Source organism: Cotesia glomerata, linkage group LG2, assembly GCF_020080835.1.
Source record: "Cotesia glomerata isolate CgM1 linkage group LG2, MPM_Cglom_v2.3, whole genome shotgun sequence".
Classification (NCBI taxonomy): domain Eukaryota; kingdom Metazoa; phylum Arthropoda; class Insecta; order Hymenoptera; family Braconidae; genus Cotesia; species Cotesia glomerata.
Genome location: NC_058159.1, coordinates 13,776,019 through 13,796,522, shown reverse-complemented (window position 1 = coordinate 13,796,522; position 20,504 = coordinate 13,776,019). Strand labels below are relative to the sequence as shown.

The following is a 20,504-nucleotide window of genomic DNA, read 5'->3' as shown; positions in this document are numbered from 1 at the left end:
ACATCGCCCATCCCTAATCCCCACCATACGAAAGAACTACAGTAAGTAAAGTTTTCAATAAATAAAAATAACATCCACTAGATGGAAGCATAACATAACTAATCGAAAAGCGACCTCTTTGGTTACCTCCCTTATTCACAGTGGCTTTATTTTTTTTTTCACAGACCAAGTATTACTAGTTCACCGGCAACTGCCATTTTGTTTAATTTACAGTAAATTGGCATACGAGTACAATACGCAACCATCATAAAATATTTACATTGTTAATCAAAGAGTGTTATCTCAGTAATAATTTTCAATATGTCTCACGGTGGAAGAAACGAGTGTAGAATTTACGTAGGAAATTTGCCACCAGACATCAGGACAAAAGATATCCAAGATTTATTTTACAAATTTGGCAAAGTTACGTTTGTTGATTTGAAAAACCGTCGAGGACCTCCATTTGCCTTCGTCGAATTTGATGATCCAAGGTACAATCATAAATATTTTTTTTAAATAAAATAAAAAATAAAAATTTTTGGTATTAAATAATAATTGTTCTTAGGGATGCTGAGGATGCCGTTCATGCCAGAGACGGTTATGATTATGATGGGTACAGGTTGAGGGTAGAATTCCCTCGAGGGGGTGGCCCAAGTAATAATTTCCGTGGAGGACGCGGAGGTGGAGATAATAGCCGAGGAGGTCGTGGAGACATGGGAAATTCTCGTGGGCGAGGTCCACCTGCACGTAGGTCGCAGTATAGAGTACTGGTCACTGGATTACCTCCTTCTGGTAGTTGGCAAGATTTGAAAGACCACATGCGAGAAGCTGGAGATGTTTGTTTTGCTGACGTTTACAAAGATGGTACTGGTGTTGTAGAATTTCTTCGGTATGAAGATATGAAGTATGCTGTTAAAAAATTAGATGACTCGAGATTCAGATCCCATGAGGTAAGCCTTTAATTTTTTATTTTTAATTAAATATTTTAAGATAAATATCTAAAACTTATGGCATTAAAGTTAGCATTCACTTGATCATTTTTTAATTTTATTTGAAGTAGGTAAATCACTTTAGAAGTCAAAAAAATGCAACATAATTTTTTTTTTCAGGCCCTGAATATTACAATGATTTTTTTAAACTTTTATTTGAAGCTTATACAAAACTAAAATACTTAATTTTTTTATTTATTTTATTTTTTAACAACTAAGTATCCACAAGGTGCCGACAAAGTCGAGGCCTCAAAAAAATGGCTGTGTTACAGGTCTACTCATAAAATCTCTACTCACAGCCATCAACGACATCTGCACTCAATTACATTTTTATTCAAAATTATCTTCAATCAGTCACAGCTTTATTCATTTAAATGTTTACTCTGATTCAACTTTATTCAATATTATTTGCCTTCAGGTAGAACTTTAATCAGTTACAGCCTTACTCAAATTCAACAGTAGTCAATTACAACTTTGCTCAGTTTCAATTGTATTCATTTTCAAGTCTATTCACTGAATTTTTAACTCAGGTACATCTCTATTCACAAAGAATTTATTCACTTACATTTGTAATCATTTACAACTGTACTCACGTTCATCTCTACTCACAAATTTATAGTTAATTGATAATGTAAAAATTTGTGAGTAGAGATGAACCTGAGTACAGTTGTAAATGATTACAAATGTAAGTGAATAGATTCTTTGTGAGAAGAGATGGAACTGAGTTAAAAATTCAGTGAATATACTTGAAAATGAATACAATTGAAACTGAGCAAAGTTGTGATTGACTACTGTTGAATTTGAGTAAGGTTGTAACTGATTAAAGTTCTACCTGAAGGCAAATAATATTGAATAAAGTTGAATCAGAGTAAACATTTAAATGAACAAAGCTGTGACTGATTGAAGATAATTTTGAATAAAAATGTAATTGAGTGCAGATGTCGTTGATGGCTGTGAGTAGAGATTTTATGAGTAGACCTGTAACACAGCCAAAAAAATGCTATTTCATGGCAGACAGATAATTTCAGAATTGGTGAATATAAAAAATAAGAATCCCGAAAGAAATAGACCCGGAAAAAATTTTAAAGTTATGAAAAATTCATATTATTTCATTAAAATTATTATGAAATAAAAATTATAATAATAATAATATTTTTTTTGTAACAAATAATGGAGAGATCATTCTGGGGGTGCTTGTTTTTCATGAAAATTGTGGGGGTGGATATTATAATTTTTATTTTATAATAATTTTAATGAAATAATTTGAATTTTTCATAACTTTAAAACTTTTTCCGGGTCTTTTTTTCCGATTACCGAACAATAAAAAAAACACGGCATCTTCAAAAGAAAGGGCCCTTACGAGACAATCTACTACAATTTGCTTAAGAAAAAAAAATGGTAGATGTTTGAAAAAATACCCTTGTTTACCATTATTCTCTAGTAAAAAAAATGTTATAATTAACTTTTTTTGGCAAAATCTGGTAGATTAACTTACAAAAAATTTCAAGGCACGAAACAAGACCAAAAACATTCAAATTGGTCAGTTAGTTTTAGAGTTTAACTGTCCGCCATTTGAAAAAAAAAAGTGGTTTCTTCACTTGCACGAATTTCACTATTTTAGAATTCGAATTTTTGGAAAAAAATTTTTGAAGGTAATCTTTAAAAGTATAAGGATTGAGAAAATGCAAAAAAAAAATCATTTTTTTTGTTTACAAGGTGGTCACTTACCGTAACAAATAAATTTGTTCTGAAAAATTATTTTTAAAAAATTGCATTTTTAATTTTTAAAAATTTTTACATTTCAATTTTTTTTTTTCATATTCTTACAAAAACCCAAAAAATTGTCAAATATGTGCTAAATTCATTTTCATCTAATATTTATGAAATTTTTGTATATATTTAATAGGGTGAAGTTGCTTACATCAGAGTAAAGGAAGATCATGCTACGGGTGAACGTGGTCGCAGTGAAGATCGTGAAAGAGGTCGAAGTCGTTCACGAAGCTATAGCCCACGTCGTCGAGGGTCACCAACTTACTCTCCATTACGACGCAATTATTCGCGATCAAGATCACGCTCCAGGTCTCGTTCGTACGACTAGTGTGTACGTATGTCTCACATGATAAAATAATCGAAAGTTGAACGATTTCTTTGCTTTGTCACGTCTCACTATTTTTTTATGTCAATATCAATTAACTTGACTTTCCAATTCAAATGACTTTCCAATTCAATATTTGTTTTTTATTCTAAATGATTTTTTTGTTTTCTATTTTATAACGATACAAATATTTCATTACAATAACATGGATCTATATACGTGCATACTTGACGTATTAATTAAGCTAAATGAATAATTAAAAAAAAATCAGTCAATTTATAAAATTGCAAAAGATCATTCTTTAGAGTATAACATTCCGTTGGGCTCATTTCTTCGCGTTGACTTTACTGAGTGAGATGATCATTAAGAATGAAACATTAAATTATACTTAAAAATGATTGAATGCCTAAAATCAAATAAATGTGGTCTTTTTTAAGCGACCAATTCATGGTTGAAACAAAATTTCTTTATATAATAGTTGACTACATTTAACATTGAATATATATAGCCTTCGATATTTGATCTTTAAACCTTGACATCAACTTTTTTTATTTTGCTGATTATTATTTTAAAACTATCATTGCAAATTTTACTTTTTCATTCCAATTCACAATTTTTAAAACAAAAATAAATCTTCATACTAATTTTTTATTTAAAAATCTTAACAATAAATTATCTATAAAAGTCTGAGAAAATAATTTGCTATAAATTCCAAGTAAATCATGCCGTATTTAAATTTTAAAAATAAAATATAAATTTCATTACAATCATACTGTACAGACCATAATTCTTTATTGTTTTTCTTACCTAATTAATGACGTTTATAAATAAAAAATATCAGCAAAAAAAATAGTCGATTTCAAAGCTTTTTGATTTAACATATATGTATAGATTTAGGTAAGTGTCTAATTGTCAGACCGATTAAATATGTAATTCTTATACGTAAGATGAGTCATTTTAAATAATTACGACAGATTTTCTTAGTTTATTAATTAATGGTGTATATTTGTATTATTGCTTTGACAAAAAAATTGAAATCTTATAAAAATAAACTCGGTATTAAAATTAGACACTAATAACCATTATGATATCTGTTTGCTTTCCTTCGGTTGTAAACAAAAAATAATTTACAAATTTGAAATATATCATATTGTATTGCTAATAATGATTGAAGGAAAACAAAAGAATTAACAGAAATAATTAAAAATTACAAGATTTGTTTGTGCGATTTTTTTTTTAAATTAACTAAGCGATTATTGTATTTATTAGTAAAAAGTAATTTCTTAATGAATTTATATATATAAATTATAAAAAATATTTATAATTTATATATATAGATATATATATATATATATATATATATATATATATATATATATATATATATATATATATATATATATATATATATATATATATATATATTTACATCAAAAATAAAAAAACTAATGTATTTTTTCTTCTTTTGTATATTGGATTGGATTATAACACAATGAATGAAAAACTCATACCCACATGAACGTTACTTCTTCGATGGATATTATACATATTCTCTTGACGATGGAATGGGATGGACCGCGTATTTTGGATGGAGTTTATTCCGAGAATAATATTATAAACAGGATTACAACTTAATTATAACTTAATCGTCGATGGGATTAATCGGACATAAAGAAAATGTTAACAAGAGGAAAATCACGATCAGGAATATAAAATCGGATGAAATGTGGGAAGTGACTGTTAGTTGATTTTCAATCGGATAAATTCATAACGCTTATACTTACAAGGAAGGAATAGGATTGATTTTTTTTTCGAAAATTTTCAAATTTTCATCTCAATTTTGACTTTGAGGATTTTTTTATTATCAAATTACTCGTTAGTTCAATCGGAGATAGATAGACAACTCGCGTTTTTTATCAGTGTATTTTTAAATCAGTGTTTTTCAGTAGTTCAATCGGTATCACAAGATTAATTATTAATATGCAAGAGGATTTGAAGAATAACTAAGCTTAATAATATGATCTTGCATTTCGGTGGGATTTAACAAAAAAAGGAATGCTTTAATAACAGTTATTCAATAAACGAAGGATTCAGTTGGATTAAAAAATAAAACACAAACATAAACGTGGCGTTGAAACTTATATGAAACGTGGAATTAATCGGAATTAATTATCATGAATTTAGAAAAAAGTAATCAACGATTCTCTAACTGGAATATTTTCATATTGGATTTAATATCATATTACTTGATTAATAAATTTTCGCGAATCATTTGCGACCGCCGTGGATACGGAATAGATCGGATTATTAAAATTTTGTCAATTGTGTGGAACAGAGCTTTGAACCAATAATATAGATTGAGGGATTACTTCTATCGCAGTGGATAAAAAATGGAGCATAGGATCAGTCCTGAGTGTATGAATAACAGTTTATTTTGGATATCAGTTCAGTGGGAATTGAATACCTGAAAGCATTTGGACACGGATTCTTATGAGTAGAGGTATCAATGATATACTAAAATTTTGCATGCTTTTGCTTACTTCGTACATAGCTCCACACATGGAAAACAGTCGATATTGCACGCGAGAACTCTGTTTCCTATCAATTGACAACAATCGAAAATAATTCATTATTTAAGATAATAGGAAAACAATCTTCTTTCCAAATAGTTATCCTTTTCTAGTGTTTTATTGAGTATGTATTTGTTCCATTCAATAAGAGGTTTTTATTTTTTTTCCTTTTAACTTACTAATAATTTAAATATAATTGTTAGTAGCCCTTCATTATTCTTATAGATTCATTAGTATTTTAATCCTTACATATTTTTAGTTTCATTATTTAGAAGTTTTTATTAATAAAATTTATGAAAAATTATTAATCTACCAATTTTCGAAAAACTAAATTTATTTTTTTCAGAGAATTTTAATTACCGCTAAAAAAATTTTAATATTTTTCCTTATTTTTTAGAAACTAATATCTGAAGTATTTTTTGAAGCTGAAAATAAATTAAAGTCTGATATTAATTAATAAATAAAATGTTGTAGTTTAATTTTATTAAAATTAAATTCTGGTCATAAAATATTTTTTGATGTTGCCATTTATTTGAAAATATTTAATACAATTTTTTTTTTTTTTTTTTTCAAAGTAAATTTTCATTTTCAAAGTTGAGAATGATATCTAATTAAAAAAATGAAGCGTAATTCGTTTTCGGGGAAATATTATAGTTAATTATTCCAGTTATTTGTGGTCCCCATTCATCAAATACTCTTCTCTATATACCCTCGCGGTCTTGAAATCACTAAGGATCCATGGTGGGTACATGAAGGGTCCACTGAGGAGCTACACGGGATGTACTGTGCAACGACAGTGGATCCACTGTGGATTTTGTGACGTTTTGCCATCGTGGTTCCACCGTGGTTAAGCAAAGGATTTCTTGTAAATCTATTGTGGTTTGACTGTGGTTCGATGGTGGTTTAGCGGTGTTCCTACTGTGGCTCCACAATGATTCCATTGTGAATTTGCAATGGTTCCATTGTGGGTCCCAAGTCGAAATTCGAGTTCTGTTTTAACCGTAATTTTTTTATTATGAATAATAATTATTATTGTTATAAGAAATAAGTAGTAGTAATTAATAATAATTGTTATTAACATAAAAATTTGTAATTAACAATTATTACAATTACTACTACAAAAATCCTTTATGAACACAAAAAAGTATATAAATTAATTTTTTAACAAAAAAACAAAAATTAATGATTTCCCCAATTTGGGAGAGTATTTCTTTACGAACAGGGATTATTTACTGTCCAGTTTGAACAGCTAAGGAGTAAGGAGGTAGGAGAGGATTACTTATGCTAAATTAACCTAATACACTCCGTAAATGAAGAAATAAATCAAAATCGCCTTGCCCTAACCGAGGACCGAACTAGGAACCTATCGCTCGCCAGACTTACGCGCTACCCGCATCGCTACACGGCCGACTGAGAAAAGTTGAATCTCAGTAGTCACATAAACTTTTTAAATGACTAAGTTCTAAGTGGAATCTGAAAAGGAACTTTACGAAGAAATTAAATGAATAATAATAATTATATCTACAGACATTCAAAATTTAAATTTAGTTTCCCATTCTCAATTATTTATCTTATACTTCTATTTTCAATTGTAAGATTCGGTAATTGTTTATTTTCACGGGGTGTGAAATCAACATGTTTAGATTATTTTCTACTTAATAGATATTTTTTTTTTTTTAGAATAAATCTAAAATAGAAAAATTTTTCAAATTTTTTTTTTCAAAAATGTTAATTTTTGGGATAAGAAAAATTATGAAACATGTCAATTTTTTAACTAGAAACAAATTATGAAAAATGTCAAATGTTACGTGTGAGCCTACACCTGGTTATTTACCTGTCACGTAAACAGACCTCCGGACTAGCTCAGCGTCTCACTGAAAAATATTTAGATGTTGATAAGAGGGTGGGTCGCTCAGTGAATGAAGAATACTCGTGAATTACGGTACTAATTGTTTATTGGGCGTCCCCAAAGCATGGGAGTTGCCCGAAATGGCCCTGAGAGTCTCTTTTACAAACTAATTCTATTTATGAAAGCAAATCTAATCCAGTACAATAATCCATTTGATGCGATACTTTTGATTCTATAACTGAGAGAGAGAGAGAGATGGGACAGAAACGAGAATGAGAGTCTTAGGAGACAATTAATCACGATGCAAGACAGCTCGGACTCGACATAGATTCGGACAGACTAAACGACTGACTGATTACAAGTGGCCGCTCCTGGAGGTCCCAGGTTTATGTAACCTCGGTCGCGGATGCCGCCAAACACCTGTATCACTGCGCGGAACTTATATTATTCCGCGGTTGAACTCAGATTATTCCGCCCTTAGGAACTAGATGGTTATTGTCAAGTTCCCTAGTCAACAGAAAATGGTATCAAGGCGCCGAAAGCGGTTCCCTGTGCTAGAGTATCTGTTCGCTCGGTTCCCATGAGAAAGCGTCTCCTCAGCAACACGTGCAAGCAGCGATTCTCGGTAACCAGAGTCAGGCTAGAAATACAACGGAAATTCGGTGTCCAATTCAGGTGGGCAAGTTGGCCCATCGATTTATAGAAATATATATGATTTATCTCAATATTGACGGGAGGGTAAGCCCACCCGTCACATCAAATTTTGGGTTAAAAAAAAGTTTTAGCAAAATATCTAAAAATTAATATTTTTGAAGAATTTTTTTTTCTACTTGTAAAATATTTTTTTTTATTAGAGTAAATCTAAAATAGAAAAATTTTTTGAAAAATTTTCATTTTTGGATTAAAAACAATTGTGATAAATTTCAATTGTAGAATAAAAAAAATATGAAAAACGTCAATTGTTGGATTAAAAAAAAAACTGAAAAAATATAAAAAGATTAATATTTTCGAAAAATGTTTTTTTTTTATTTGTTTATTTTTATCCATAGAATACGAAACAAATCACCAAAAATTGATAGACCAAGTGGATGAATTTTATTGACGATTTTCTATCAGAGCAAAATTTAAGTTAACATTTCAATCGCGACAACTATAGTTTACTTTTAAAAACGTGAAACTAAACAATTACCTGCGATTCTTATATATTTTAAAACTTTTTGCAGTGAAAATGTGTGAACTCAGTTGAATTTTAAAAAGAATAATTTTTTTTTTCAAAATTCAAATTTTTGAAAAAAAAACCCCTTTTCTGAGGTAGTTATTATTATTATTATTATTTATTTATTTACTTATTTATTTTTAATTTAAAATGTCAACTTTTCATGAAAATTTGTTTGAAGTGATTGTCCCGAGCGATTCCGAAATCTTATCAGCTAGAAATCTTAAAGAATTCGGCAAAAAATATAAACCTTTGATCAAGAGTATTAATCGATTCCAAAAATTAATTATCTTTTTACCTTAAAAAACAACGCCATTTTTGCAATTACTGAATACAGATATTTTCTAATTTCACTACTTTTGTTTTAGGCACACTCACCCACTCGGTTTCATGGTATTATTTATTTAATAAGAAAAGTTGAAAATTTGTTATATGACAGTATATGTAGAATTCATCTGTCAACTCTACAAATTCAAAGGGATTTTCTGGTTTGACGCCCTGATTTTGAGCATTTTTTTAGGATTTTTTTATAAAGACCAATGAGGAGATAGAACTTTAAACTTTTCACTATTTATTTATACATATTTCAAGAGTGTATAGTTAAATTTTTAGCCATGAGTGGAACCACAGTAGAATCACCACCAAATCACGATGAATCCACAACAAAACCACAAATTAACTTACGGTTGAATCACAGTAAAACCACTGTGGAACCACGGCAGAGTCACGACAATCCCACTATAAAACCGTAGGTGGAACCATGATGGAACCACAATAGATTCACAGTTAATCCACTGTAAGACCGCTGTTGAACCACGGTGGAATCGCAATGGCAAAATGGCACAAAATCCACAATGGATCCACCGTGGTTCCATCGTGGCTCCACAGTAAGTCCACTACTACCGTGGTTCCATCGTGGATCCAACGTGGTTGCTAAACTGCGGGGGATATCTTTTTTTATGTGAATCCTGAGAATGAAGAAACCAAAATATAAAAAATGAATTTGAAAAATAAAGATTTATTATTTTATTGATTATATCTCATCAAAGAATGCCAATTTTTACTATTTTTTTCTAAGTTGAAATCTCGACCTTACAAACATTATTGCTGAAAATAGGTAAGTTATAAATACTCTATTTATAATAATATATAAAATAATCATCCTTTAGTTTTATATATTCTGTTGAATTTTAATTAAAATATTTAGAATAAAGCTCATTAAGGGGGTATTCTAGTCTAGAATTTCGAAAAAAATGAAAAAAATTTTTTTTTCATAATTCGATAGTTTAGATATTCAAAAATATCTCCCTGAAAGGATTTTTCGAAATTCAAATTATTTTCAAAGTTACAGCCGTTTTAGTGTCGTGGCAACTAGACCGGGTTAAGCGGACGACTGCAACAATAGACGACGGGCGGTCCGGGCTACCTGAGTATGAATAGCTTTCTTTATTTCTTGTCATATACTTTTAGTTTACTATATCAATAGTCTGAAGGTCATTGTAACGTATTAGACAAGAATCTAGTGGAATTGGTGGTAAGGGTGCTGGTAAATTGACTGATAAAGTAATCACTCAGTTGTCTGCGTACTACGGATTAGCTATCCATCGTCATCCTGAATCCGTAGAAGATATGAAACGAGAAATATGGGCCACGTACTTGCATAAAATTTCAACTGATAAGAAGCCTCAGCACATGAATTGCCCTCCTGGACCAGACAGCTGGTGCAAGTGGCAGAAAGCAGCGGCCGAAGGAACTGAGGATGACTTTCACCATGAAAATCCACCTCTAACTGATAAGGTTTTAAAAGTTATGAAACCTATTTACGAATGCTTATCAGATGATTCTTTATTAGAACGTTGCTTGGGCAGCGAAACTCAAAATCACAACGAGTCACTTAACTCTTTAATATGGACATTTGCACCCAAACATATCCATGCCGGGTCCCAGACAATTGAGATTGCTAATTGTTTAGCAGTTTGCACTTTCAATGAAGGCTTTTATCCTATTTTACAAATAATGAGTCTAATGGGAATAAAAATAGGTCTGGAATCCCATGGGTTTGCTGTTAGGCGCAACGCAGTAAGGATTGAACGGTCTGAGGTTCGAGCTTCAGATGCTTCAAAAGAGGAAAGAACTGCTCGTTATACAGAGAGAAATGCTGAAAACAGTCAATATGAAGTAAAGGAAGACCCAATGTATGAAGATGGAATGGCTGATTAAGAGAATGTAAGTTATACGTTCTATTTTATCAGTTACGCTGCCTGAAACTGAACGTTAAACTTTAAACGCGTTTTTCTCGAAACTACTTTTTTCGATACGGTGATGCAGATATCTTAGGTTCTAATCAGCCGATTTACTTGAAATTTAGCATGAATATTCTTCAATTATCTCGTTTTCGCACTAACCAATAAAAATTGAAAATTTCAAATTTGTAATACTTTTAAAAAATTGGAGGAAGTTGAAAAATGAGTAAAAAAATCGACTTCTATTTTTAAACAGCCGCCATTTTGTGAAAAAAATTTTTTCAAGTTTTGTTGGTTTGTGCGACAATGATATTTGTACTGATCAATAATTTGGCATTGTTTTTTTTTTCAGATGGATACAAAGGGAGAAATCCTTTTCACGAGGACACGGCCTTTTTTTTTTCTCTACTTCAAGGACTTAGGGTAAGTGTGGGTATTACCGCGGGTGCGAGTATTACCGCGGATTTTTTTCATTACATTACAAACTATTTACACACAATTGTTTGTAATTTCAAAAAAATTCAGCAATAAATATATTAATTCTAAAATGTAATTAACAAACGACCCGGTATGAAATTTAATTATTTAGTTTGTTATAAATGATTGAAAGCTGATTGATCGTTTGAAAAGAAAATGTCATCGTTTTTTTGCAGTTAGTGTGCAATTGTAAGTTAGATTAAAATGTGTTTTTCTATGAATTAATGCTTTGAGATCTATATTTATTACATCTCAGAGTAAGATTATACTTTTTAATGCTCAAAAAATCTAGCAAATATTTAATTTTAATTGATTATCACTTTTAATTTACTGCCGCGGTAATTGTCACGGACTTTTGAAGCATGTCAGTATTACCGCGGTTTTCGTATCTTACCACGGTAATAGAAACATCTTTAATTAACAGGCGAGACCATCTTTTTCTCGCTTTGCTCTCACGGAGTTCAACGAAACTATCTCTGTCGCACTCCCAACGGCAGATCAATTGCAGTTTCGATTGGTTTCACGAAACGAATGAAATTTTTGAACAAAACGCTTTGCGGTGAAATAGTTTATTAAATTATCTATTATCTCTAAAAATGTTTTTTCAAAATTTCCATTCGTTTCGCTAAGCCGATTGAAACTGCAATCACTGGTCTCGCCTGTTAAGATAATATATAAGAAGGTATTCCAATCCTGCAATGCATGATGGGAAATGTGTCAAGCGGTCGCGCCACCACGAGTGTGTCAGACCCACTAACCGGCAACTAAAGTATTTTCATGCTAACTCTCGCAATAATAATAAATTTTATTTAATAAATAATCATTGCATAAAAAAATTATTTTCACCCTCTAACAATAATAATAAATAATCATAATTAAATAAAAACCTTTAAATAACTTTTTTTATTGCATCCGTAAATTCTCCGGTTAAACCAGTTTTTCCTAAACGCAGTTTATGATTTACCTCTCACATAAGTACGTTAAGCTCTATTGTGGCGCCTATACTTTTTGATAACTTTTTATTTACCAAGTCCGGGTTCGAAACTCGGCAATTCTAATTTTTTTTTTTTTTTTTTTTTTTACCATTATTCTATATTTTTATTATTCCAATAGATTCTCAGGTCTTATACTGAATGTATTATTATTATTTATTAATTATTAGTAAAAATAATTGGATTAGAGCTCGTCTAATAACAGGTAAGTAATTAGTATGTATACAGTCATTTTAATTTATTGAAACAAGTACTTTTTTTTAAGTTTATTGTGTAAAATATATGAAATTATTATTGATCAAATCAACAAATTCAACGTATTACAATAGAAAATATTATGGACAGTATATATAGATAAAATATATTTATTCCAAGGACTGATATATGTATAAAATATTGTCACCCAGCAAGTAACTTTTAAAAATTGAAAGCCTCAATTTTATTGAGAAAGAAGAATAAATAATGTAGTATAATTAACTTATTTACGGACGGTTTTTGTTGACGTGCGCATATATGCGCTCTTAGAGCTGAAGACTGCAACATTGGGATTATCAGGTTGCACTGTAATGTCTTTTGCGAGAACATGGAGTCGCAATGAGATAAATTTTCCGAGTATTTTGTCGCGAATACCATGACATTTTGGGAAGACTAATGATTGATCGGCAGTTTCCAGGACACTCTTCATTACTTTTTCATGCACAGATTGCAAATGGAGAAGAGATTTTCTGTAAGTAGCAAAAACTTCTTCCGCAGTCTTCAAAAGTGTATATACTGCCTCTGTCGGATGTTTCAAGTTTCCTCGATTTATTGCATCCGTCCAAGCCGTACTCGCGTTAGGCAAAGGAACTGAAGAGATTATTGCTGCCTCACAATCATTACAACCGTTCGCACAAGTAAACACTGCCCAACCACAAAGGTAATAAAGCCCATAGTTTTGTATTTCGGATAATTTACAATTTACCGGAATTTCAAGGAAATTTTGTGAATCATCATTAGTAGTTTGGAGTTCAGTTTTTTTTTGCTTGAGAAATTCAATGTAGTACGGCTCATCATCGTATTAATATGATACAGACACAGGGACACGTAAATACTGAGCCACTGCAATCAAGCGCATTCGGTAGCGTAATTGGTGAAGTTTAGGGTGAATATCACTACCAGCTCGAACCTGAGAAAATAAATTTTCTCCAGAACTAGAAGTCTGACGCCCCGTAAGAAGGTACTCCAATTTTTTTGTCAGAACTAGATCTTCTCGTAATTTTAACGCAGTAGTAGTAGCCAGAATGATGCCCCGTTGTATCGGTTTCCATTTATTATCAGAGCTAACTTGTAGTTCTCTGATAATCTCAATAAAGCTCTGCAGAAACTCTACTCGTTCTAACGATGCGCCATAAGTTCCGTGAGTTACTTTTGTGCCGACAAATCATGAACTCATACCACTGACTACATAATAAAATAAACCACCCAGTGGTCATAGCTGTTTGCGGAAGAAGACCAGTTTGCGCCGCTAGAATTAATGCATGTCCCATTTCATAGCTAAAAATTTTTCTAGCCAGTCCAACGTGCATTTTATCGAACTGTGGTGGGTCTAAAATAGCAGTGGTGAGACCTTTTACTAGAACAGGTCCACCAAGTGATTGGTACTCTACAAGCTGTCGAACGTGGGTAATATTAACAAAAATGGGAAAAATTTTTTGAATTTAGAAAAATGTACTGAAACGAAGAGTATTATCTTAGATTAAAAATTTTTTCTCTTCACTCAGAAAAATTATTCTTTTCCAAATAGATTTCTTTTTTGGTTCAAGATTTTTTTTCGTCAGGCAAGTTACTTTTTTTTATCATGGTGGTAAATACCTCACACAAACGAGAATTCTCAGTAATGGGTTTTGAAATTTTACAAGCAGATGCCCATTTACTTCTCATCTCAACTGAACGAGAAAACCTCAGCATTTTAAAACCCTTTTCACTGCTGTTATGACAGTCAGGAAAGCTACATCCACCCATGATCTGCGTTAATAAATATTAGTTTAGATATTGTTACATACAATAAAAAGTTATCCAAATGCAGATTTATTAAAAATAAATATCCATACTTACTCAATTTAGCTTTTCAATACACACTCTCAACAACAAAACGTTAAGAAAAAACAAATTGACATTTTTAAACAAATGACAATCGCCAAATTCTATACTACTTGTATCTATCAAATAAATTTAAAATTTTCATTTGACTATACACATACATAAATAAATATTTTTAAGAATAAATAATTGTCATTATAATTTCTATAAAAATATAAATTAATTAGGATAAGAAATAATTTGCAATTAATAAGTACAATCAGATACCTCATAAGGGTAACGTAGAATTCCAAATTTCCCACCAGTAGCATTTGAATTGTGAAAAATTTTATTGTTAATATAACCCGATATTGTTCATTATATTTATTATAACATTTTGATAAAAATTTCAATAAATTAAAATGACTGTGTACATACTAATTACTTACCTGTTATTAGACGAGCTCTAATCTAATTATTTTTACTAATAATTAATAAATAATAATAATACATTCAGTATAAGACCTGACAATCTATTGGAATAGTAAAAATTATAATAAAACTATAGAATAATTGTAAAAAAAAAAAAAAAAAAAAAAATTTAGAATTGCCGAGTTTCGAACCCGGACTTGGTAAATGTAAAGTTATCAAAAAATAGAGGCACCACAATAAAACTTAACGTAGTGATGTAAGAGGTAAATTATAAACTGCGTTTAGGAAAAACCGGAGAATTTACGGATGCAATAAAAAAGCTATTTAAAGGTTTTTATTTAACTATTATTATTTATTATTGTTAGAGGGTGAAAATAATTTTTTTACGCAATGATTATTTATTACATAAAATTTATTATTATTGCGAGAATTAGCATGAAAATACTTTAGTTGCCGGTTAGTGTGTCTGACACACTCGTGGTGGCGCGATCGATTGATACATTTCCCATCATGCATTGCAGGATTGGAATACCTTCTTATATATTATCTTATATATATTATCTTATATATTATATATTATCTTATATATTAAAAAAGTTTCAATTACAAAAATGGAATAATTAAAAAAATTTTAAAAGTTGACAGCTGCCGGCTAATTTTACTATCATCTATCTAATTTCACTAGCATTATTTTCTATTATATACATAATTTTTTTTTAGATCACTGAAGTTATATATATTCAAATTTATGTTGTTTGACAGTTTCCAAAAGCTGTTCCAAAAGTTTTTCAATAATTTTTATTTTATTTCAGGAAAAAACAAATGTCCGAGATGGAGAAAGTGGAGGATAAAGCAAAAGCTGGTAAAATGATTTAATATTTTTTTTTTAAGACACGGTCAAAATGTATTAATAAATTGTTATTTTTTTTTTTTTTTTATAGAACACTTGAAGATATTGCTTAAGAACGCGCAGGAAGCGATAAAGGCTTACGAGGAGGCTCAAAAAGGTGAGCCAAGCACCCCGAAAATACCGCCGATTACAGGAGATGATTAAGCTGTCGTTGCTAACGACGGGGAGAAGGATAAAGAGAATACTGAAAATGAAAAGGACAAGGAGGATAAGACGGAAAAAAAAGGCACGAATCGGCGGGGCAGTCTCGAGCTAATTGGTGGAAGAAAAAACGTTCTGAAAATAATGAGGATGGACAGAACTACAAAATACAAAATCGTGGTAATCGCGGCGGACGCCGTTACCAAAATCGGGGCGGTAGAGACCGTTACCAAAATCGAGGGTAGCGTAATTCCGGCTCCATCAATTTTTATATTTCAAAAGAGGTAAATTTTTGAACAATAATCATTAATTATAATAAAAAACTAATAATAATAAATTTTTTTCACTATCATGATTATTTATTATTATTATTATTATTATTATTATTATTATTATTATTATTATTATTATTATTATTATGTTATTAAATGCTCAGGGGGGTTGTCCCCGGAGTCCGATTCTCCGAGGGCCCAGCCTGAGCTCCATCCATTACTGCTGTACCACTCCGCACAACAAGGCGGTTAGTGATCACAGCAGGCCAAAGTCATTTTCCTAAGTAGACGGAGGGAACCTAGTATGACAGCTTTCTGCATCCTGACCGCCAAGAATTCAGCTTTTGATGAGCAAGCTGGAACTCTGGCAAGTGAGGATACAAAAGACTGTTTCATCCCTCCGAGGACGCCAACAATCAGGACGACGAGCTTGACACGGTAACCTGGGTAAAGCTTGCCAATTTCAAACAGGAGATCCTGATATATCTGTCTTTTGTGCTCTTCTTTGGCTGAGATGTTGTATTCAGCCGGGGCCGAGAACTCAATGACATAAATGTCACGAGTAGCCTTGTCGAAGAGCACAATATCAGGTTTGTTGTGATCTATCCGCCGAGTTGTTGCAAACGGCATGTTCCAATAAATTTTGCAACTGTCATTCTCAACAACCTGGGGAATATCTCCTGGCAGATAAGGCAGCACCGGTGTCACGTCAATACCGTAGCGGTGACGAAGATAGTAGTACAGTACTCTCAGGGCAGCATTGTGACGCTGGATGTATGCACCTCTCGCCAACACAGGACATGCTGACAAAATGTGCATAAGCGTCTCCGGATGTTGTTTACACGCCCTGCAGGTCGTGTCCGGGAGCTGCACCTGGAGCACCCTGCTACGGTACTCTAGAGTGTTAATGACACCATCTTGGCAAGCAAATATGAACCCTTCAGTCTCGGACATCAGGCCAGCTGACTTTAAGAAGGAAAACGTCAGCTGGGTGGACAAGCCATGATCACGCACGTGTTTAAAGAACACGCTGTGCATAGGCTTGTCCATCAGTTTGCCTAGGAGTAGTTTTTCCTCGGCGTTCCTGATGGCGCTCTTGAATTCCTCCTTTCGGAGTTCCATAAGAGCGTTTATTTCTCCAAGACCAAGGGTTCTTGCCGCATATATTGCTGCCTTATATAAGAACGACCCCTTATGCGCATTCTCATGTTTATGAACAATTTGCATAAGAAAGTCATCCTCATCTGCAGTGAAATTGACAACTTCGTGTGTTAAACCCAGGACTAAACGATCGTGAAGCCGCTCCAAGCTCTGCAAACCTCTCCCACCGATCGACCGGGAGAGATATAATTTGGCGACTGATGAATTGGGGTGCATGCTCCGGTTCATGTTGATAGTCTTACGGGTTTTGATGTCGAGATCTCGCAGATCCTTTCGGGCCCATTTTAAGACACCGAAAGAGTATAGTAAGACTGGGACAGCGAGCATGTTAGTAGCGGAGACTTTATTTTTACCGGAAAGTTCGGAGGACCAAATTTTCCGGAATCTCCTAACATACTCGCTACGGAGAGTTGCTTGGACTTCGGAGACCGCATGCATGCGGTGCTCTTCCATTCCTAGATATCTATACAACTCTCCGGCGTCTAATTGTCTTAAAACGCTCCCATCTACCAACTCGACATCATCACCCGTAACAGAGCACTTACCCCTCGCCAGATGTACGACCGCACACTTGTCCAACCCAAAAGACATTCCGACATCCCGCGTGTACTCTGCTACGATGTTAAGAGCCGCCTGTAGATGATCTTCATCAGCACTATAAAGCTTCAGGTCATCCATATAAAGCAGATGGGTAATCGAGTATTTTCGATCACCCGGAGGCCCCACAGAGTACCCACGAGTTTTACGGAGAGCAACAGATATAGGCAGCAGTGAGATGCAAAACAGCAGAGGGGTTAAGGAATCACCTTGGAAGACCCCTCGTTTGTACTCTACAACTCCGGTTATGTGCAATGCGTTTCCACTTCCAATGTGAAAACGCGTTCGCCAGAGCTGCATTGTACGCCGAATGCATTCCACTATTTCAGGATTGACCCCCAGGCATTTGAGGAGATATAAAATCAACTCATGAGAAGTTGAGTCAAATGCCTTGCGATAGTCGATCCAGGCCATTGACAGGTTGCGTTGATAGTAGATCGCATCTTGTGTGACACATCGATCAACTATCAAGTTCTCTTTGCAACCTGACAGGCCTCTTTTGCTGCCACGCTGTTCATATATCTGTTGCCAGACAGGTTCTATCTCCTGCAAAATACGGTTGTTTAAAATTTTTGTAAAAATTTTATAAACCGCATTCAAGTAGGTGATAGGCCTGTAATTCTTTGGGTCAGACAAGTCACCTTTTTTTGGTATCAGTACGGTTCGCCCTTCCACGAGCCAGTCTGGAATCGGTTCGTCAGCTCTAATGTACGATGTAAATATACGGGCCAGATGGAGGTGGGTAGAAGTAAACTTCTTCCACCAAAAGACATTTATGCCATCTGGTCCCGGGGCAGCCCAATTTTTGCTTCCATTTAGAGCTGAACGAACTTCATTCACACTGACTGCGGGGCTCTCTTCATCAGCATTCTGTCTACGGTGTTCCCGACAGAATGCTTTAAAGTCGTGCAAAGCTGGAGTATTGGCGTTCACGTTTGGTTGATCTCCATACAACTCAGTCCAAAAAGCTTCCACCCGCTCAGGTGTTGGATAATTCCCGGTAACATCGGTCTTTGGTGTCAGAAAGCGTGAAGGGCTGGATCGAAACAACGAGTTGTCGACCAACCGCTTCAGCCTTTTCTCTAGTGACTTTTTGGCAGTCACTAGAGCCCGCAATTTATTGAGAGACTCTTCCTTGATGACAAGAAGAGTACTCTTATTCAGTGTGTGATGACGCCACCGAAGTTCAGCAGCAATGTGCCGAATTCGGGGCGTGTATGCTCTTTGAGTTGTTTCAAACTCAACCACACACTGAATGCGGGAGACCTGTTTCCGGGATCTGTCAATTTTGAGTCCAAGTTGTGAGATGCGCTGTCTCAACCTTGCCTCGATCGAGAGACAATGTCTCTCTCTCGGAAAAGCCGAAACTGCTGCACCATACACAACCTGGCTCACAGTGAGCAGGGTGGAATCCTCCAGGATGTTTGCACGGAGATCTTCATTTACCGCTTCTAGCTGTTGTTGGGAGTAAGTTATCTTTTTAGATATACTTACTTGCCGTCCTATAAAGGGATTGTTGTCATCCAAGGAGGAACGGCGTCGCTCTTGGTGTAATTGCGCCGGAAAGGAAAGTCTATTAGACTGCCTTCTATCCGGCACAAGCGATCTTCTATTACGCCGAAGATAAGCGGCATAATTACGCAGGTGTTTAGGCGTAAAATGCTCTAGCTCCGGATGCATATCACTCCAAAGAGTGTGCATCCGGGCCATATAACCACTCACCCCCGGCTTGCTACGTTGGTAGCACACCAAGAGGTCGACTCGTAGTTCCTCCGTCCACTTAAAGTAAGTCCTTAAAGCGCCAGGGTCGTCATCGTTCATCGGGTCCGGCGTGCTCCTCCCACCTGATGAATGGTCCTCATCCGAAAAGGACCGGTTGTGGAGAGCACTTCTGAGATTACGTCTTGTTGTAACTCAGTATTTCAATGCAGTGGGTAGTTGGCCCACTGCATCAGTTACGTTGTTCACCTACAGACCTGGTGTTATGGTCTGCGTTTCCCGCGATGCGCCGCTTGGAGGCCACGTAGCAAGCACCGCTTATTATTATTATTATTATTATTATTATTATTATTATTATTATTATTATTATTATTATTATTATTATTATTATTATTACTAGCACTAAACTATTTATGATCTTACTAATGTCTTGATTTTTTTCCAGTTTTAAATGAACAACATTATGGACAAAAAAAAATAATAATAAAGCAGATAATACTAAATTATAAACAATAAAAAAATAATAAATAACGAATTTTATCTATTACATAAATGTGACTTATAAATATTTCCTTAGGCTTCTTCTTTATTCCTAAATTCCAAAATAATAATGATAGTTTTATAGTTTAAAAAGAGAGTTCATAAATAATAAGTAAAAATAAATAGTTCCATTTCGGTAGTACCCGAGTAAAAAAGATTTTATATATTTAGATACGATTATATATAATTGTATATCGTTTATTTATAATTGAATATAATTTATATAAGATTCCATATAATTATATCCAATTATATAAAATTATC

General features: G+C 33.2%; 2 protein-coding genes across 4 annotated transcripts in view; both read left to right on the top strand.

Annotated features, from left to right (window-relative positions):
* The first annotated feature begins 154 nt into the window (after positions 1-154).
* Positions 155-3,913, top strand: LOC123260076 (serine/arginine-rich splicing factor 1B). The gene is made up of 3 exons (XM_044721006.1): positions 155-470; positions 545-929; positions 2,875-3,913. The coding sequence occupies exons 1-3, from the start codon at positions 301-303 to the stop codon at positions 3,064-3,066; spliced, it is 747 nt and encodes a 248-aa protein (XP_044576941.1). The 5' UTR covers positions 155-300; the 3' UTR covers positions 3,067-3,913.
* Positions 3,914-9,973: 6,060 nt separating this feature from the next.
* LOC123260077 overlaps positions 9,974-20,504 on the top strand; it is a 30,069-nt gene continuing 19,538 nt past the window's right edge. The window contains exons 1-5 of one of the 3 annotated variants that reach the window (XR_006508396.1): positions 9,974-10,924; positions 11,294-11,364; positions 15,713-15,762; positions 15,842-16,235; positions 20,146-20,173. Coding sequence is in view for 2 of the 3 variants with exons in the window: in XM_044721007.1 (XP_044576942.1) it covers positions 10,328-10,918 (591 nt within the window). In the remaining variant the exon portion in view is untranslated. Of the gene's footprint in view, positions 10,925-11,293; positions 11,366-15,712; positions 15,763-15,841; positions 16,236-20,145; positions 20,174-20,504 lie in introns of those variants that run through there. The other 2 variants (XM_044721009.1, XM_044721007.1) reach the window with 2 other exon arrangements.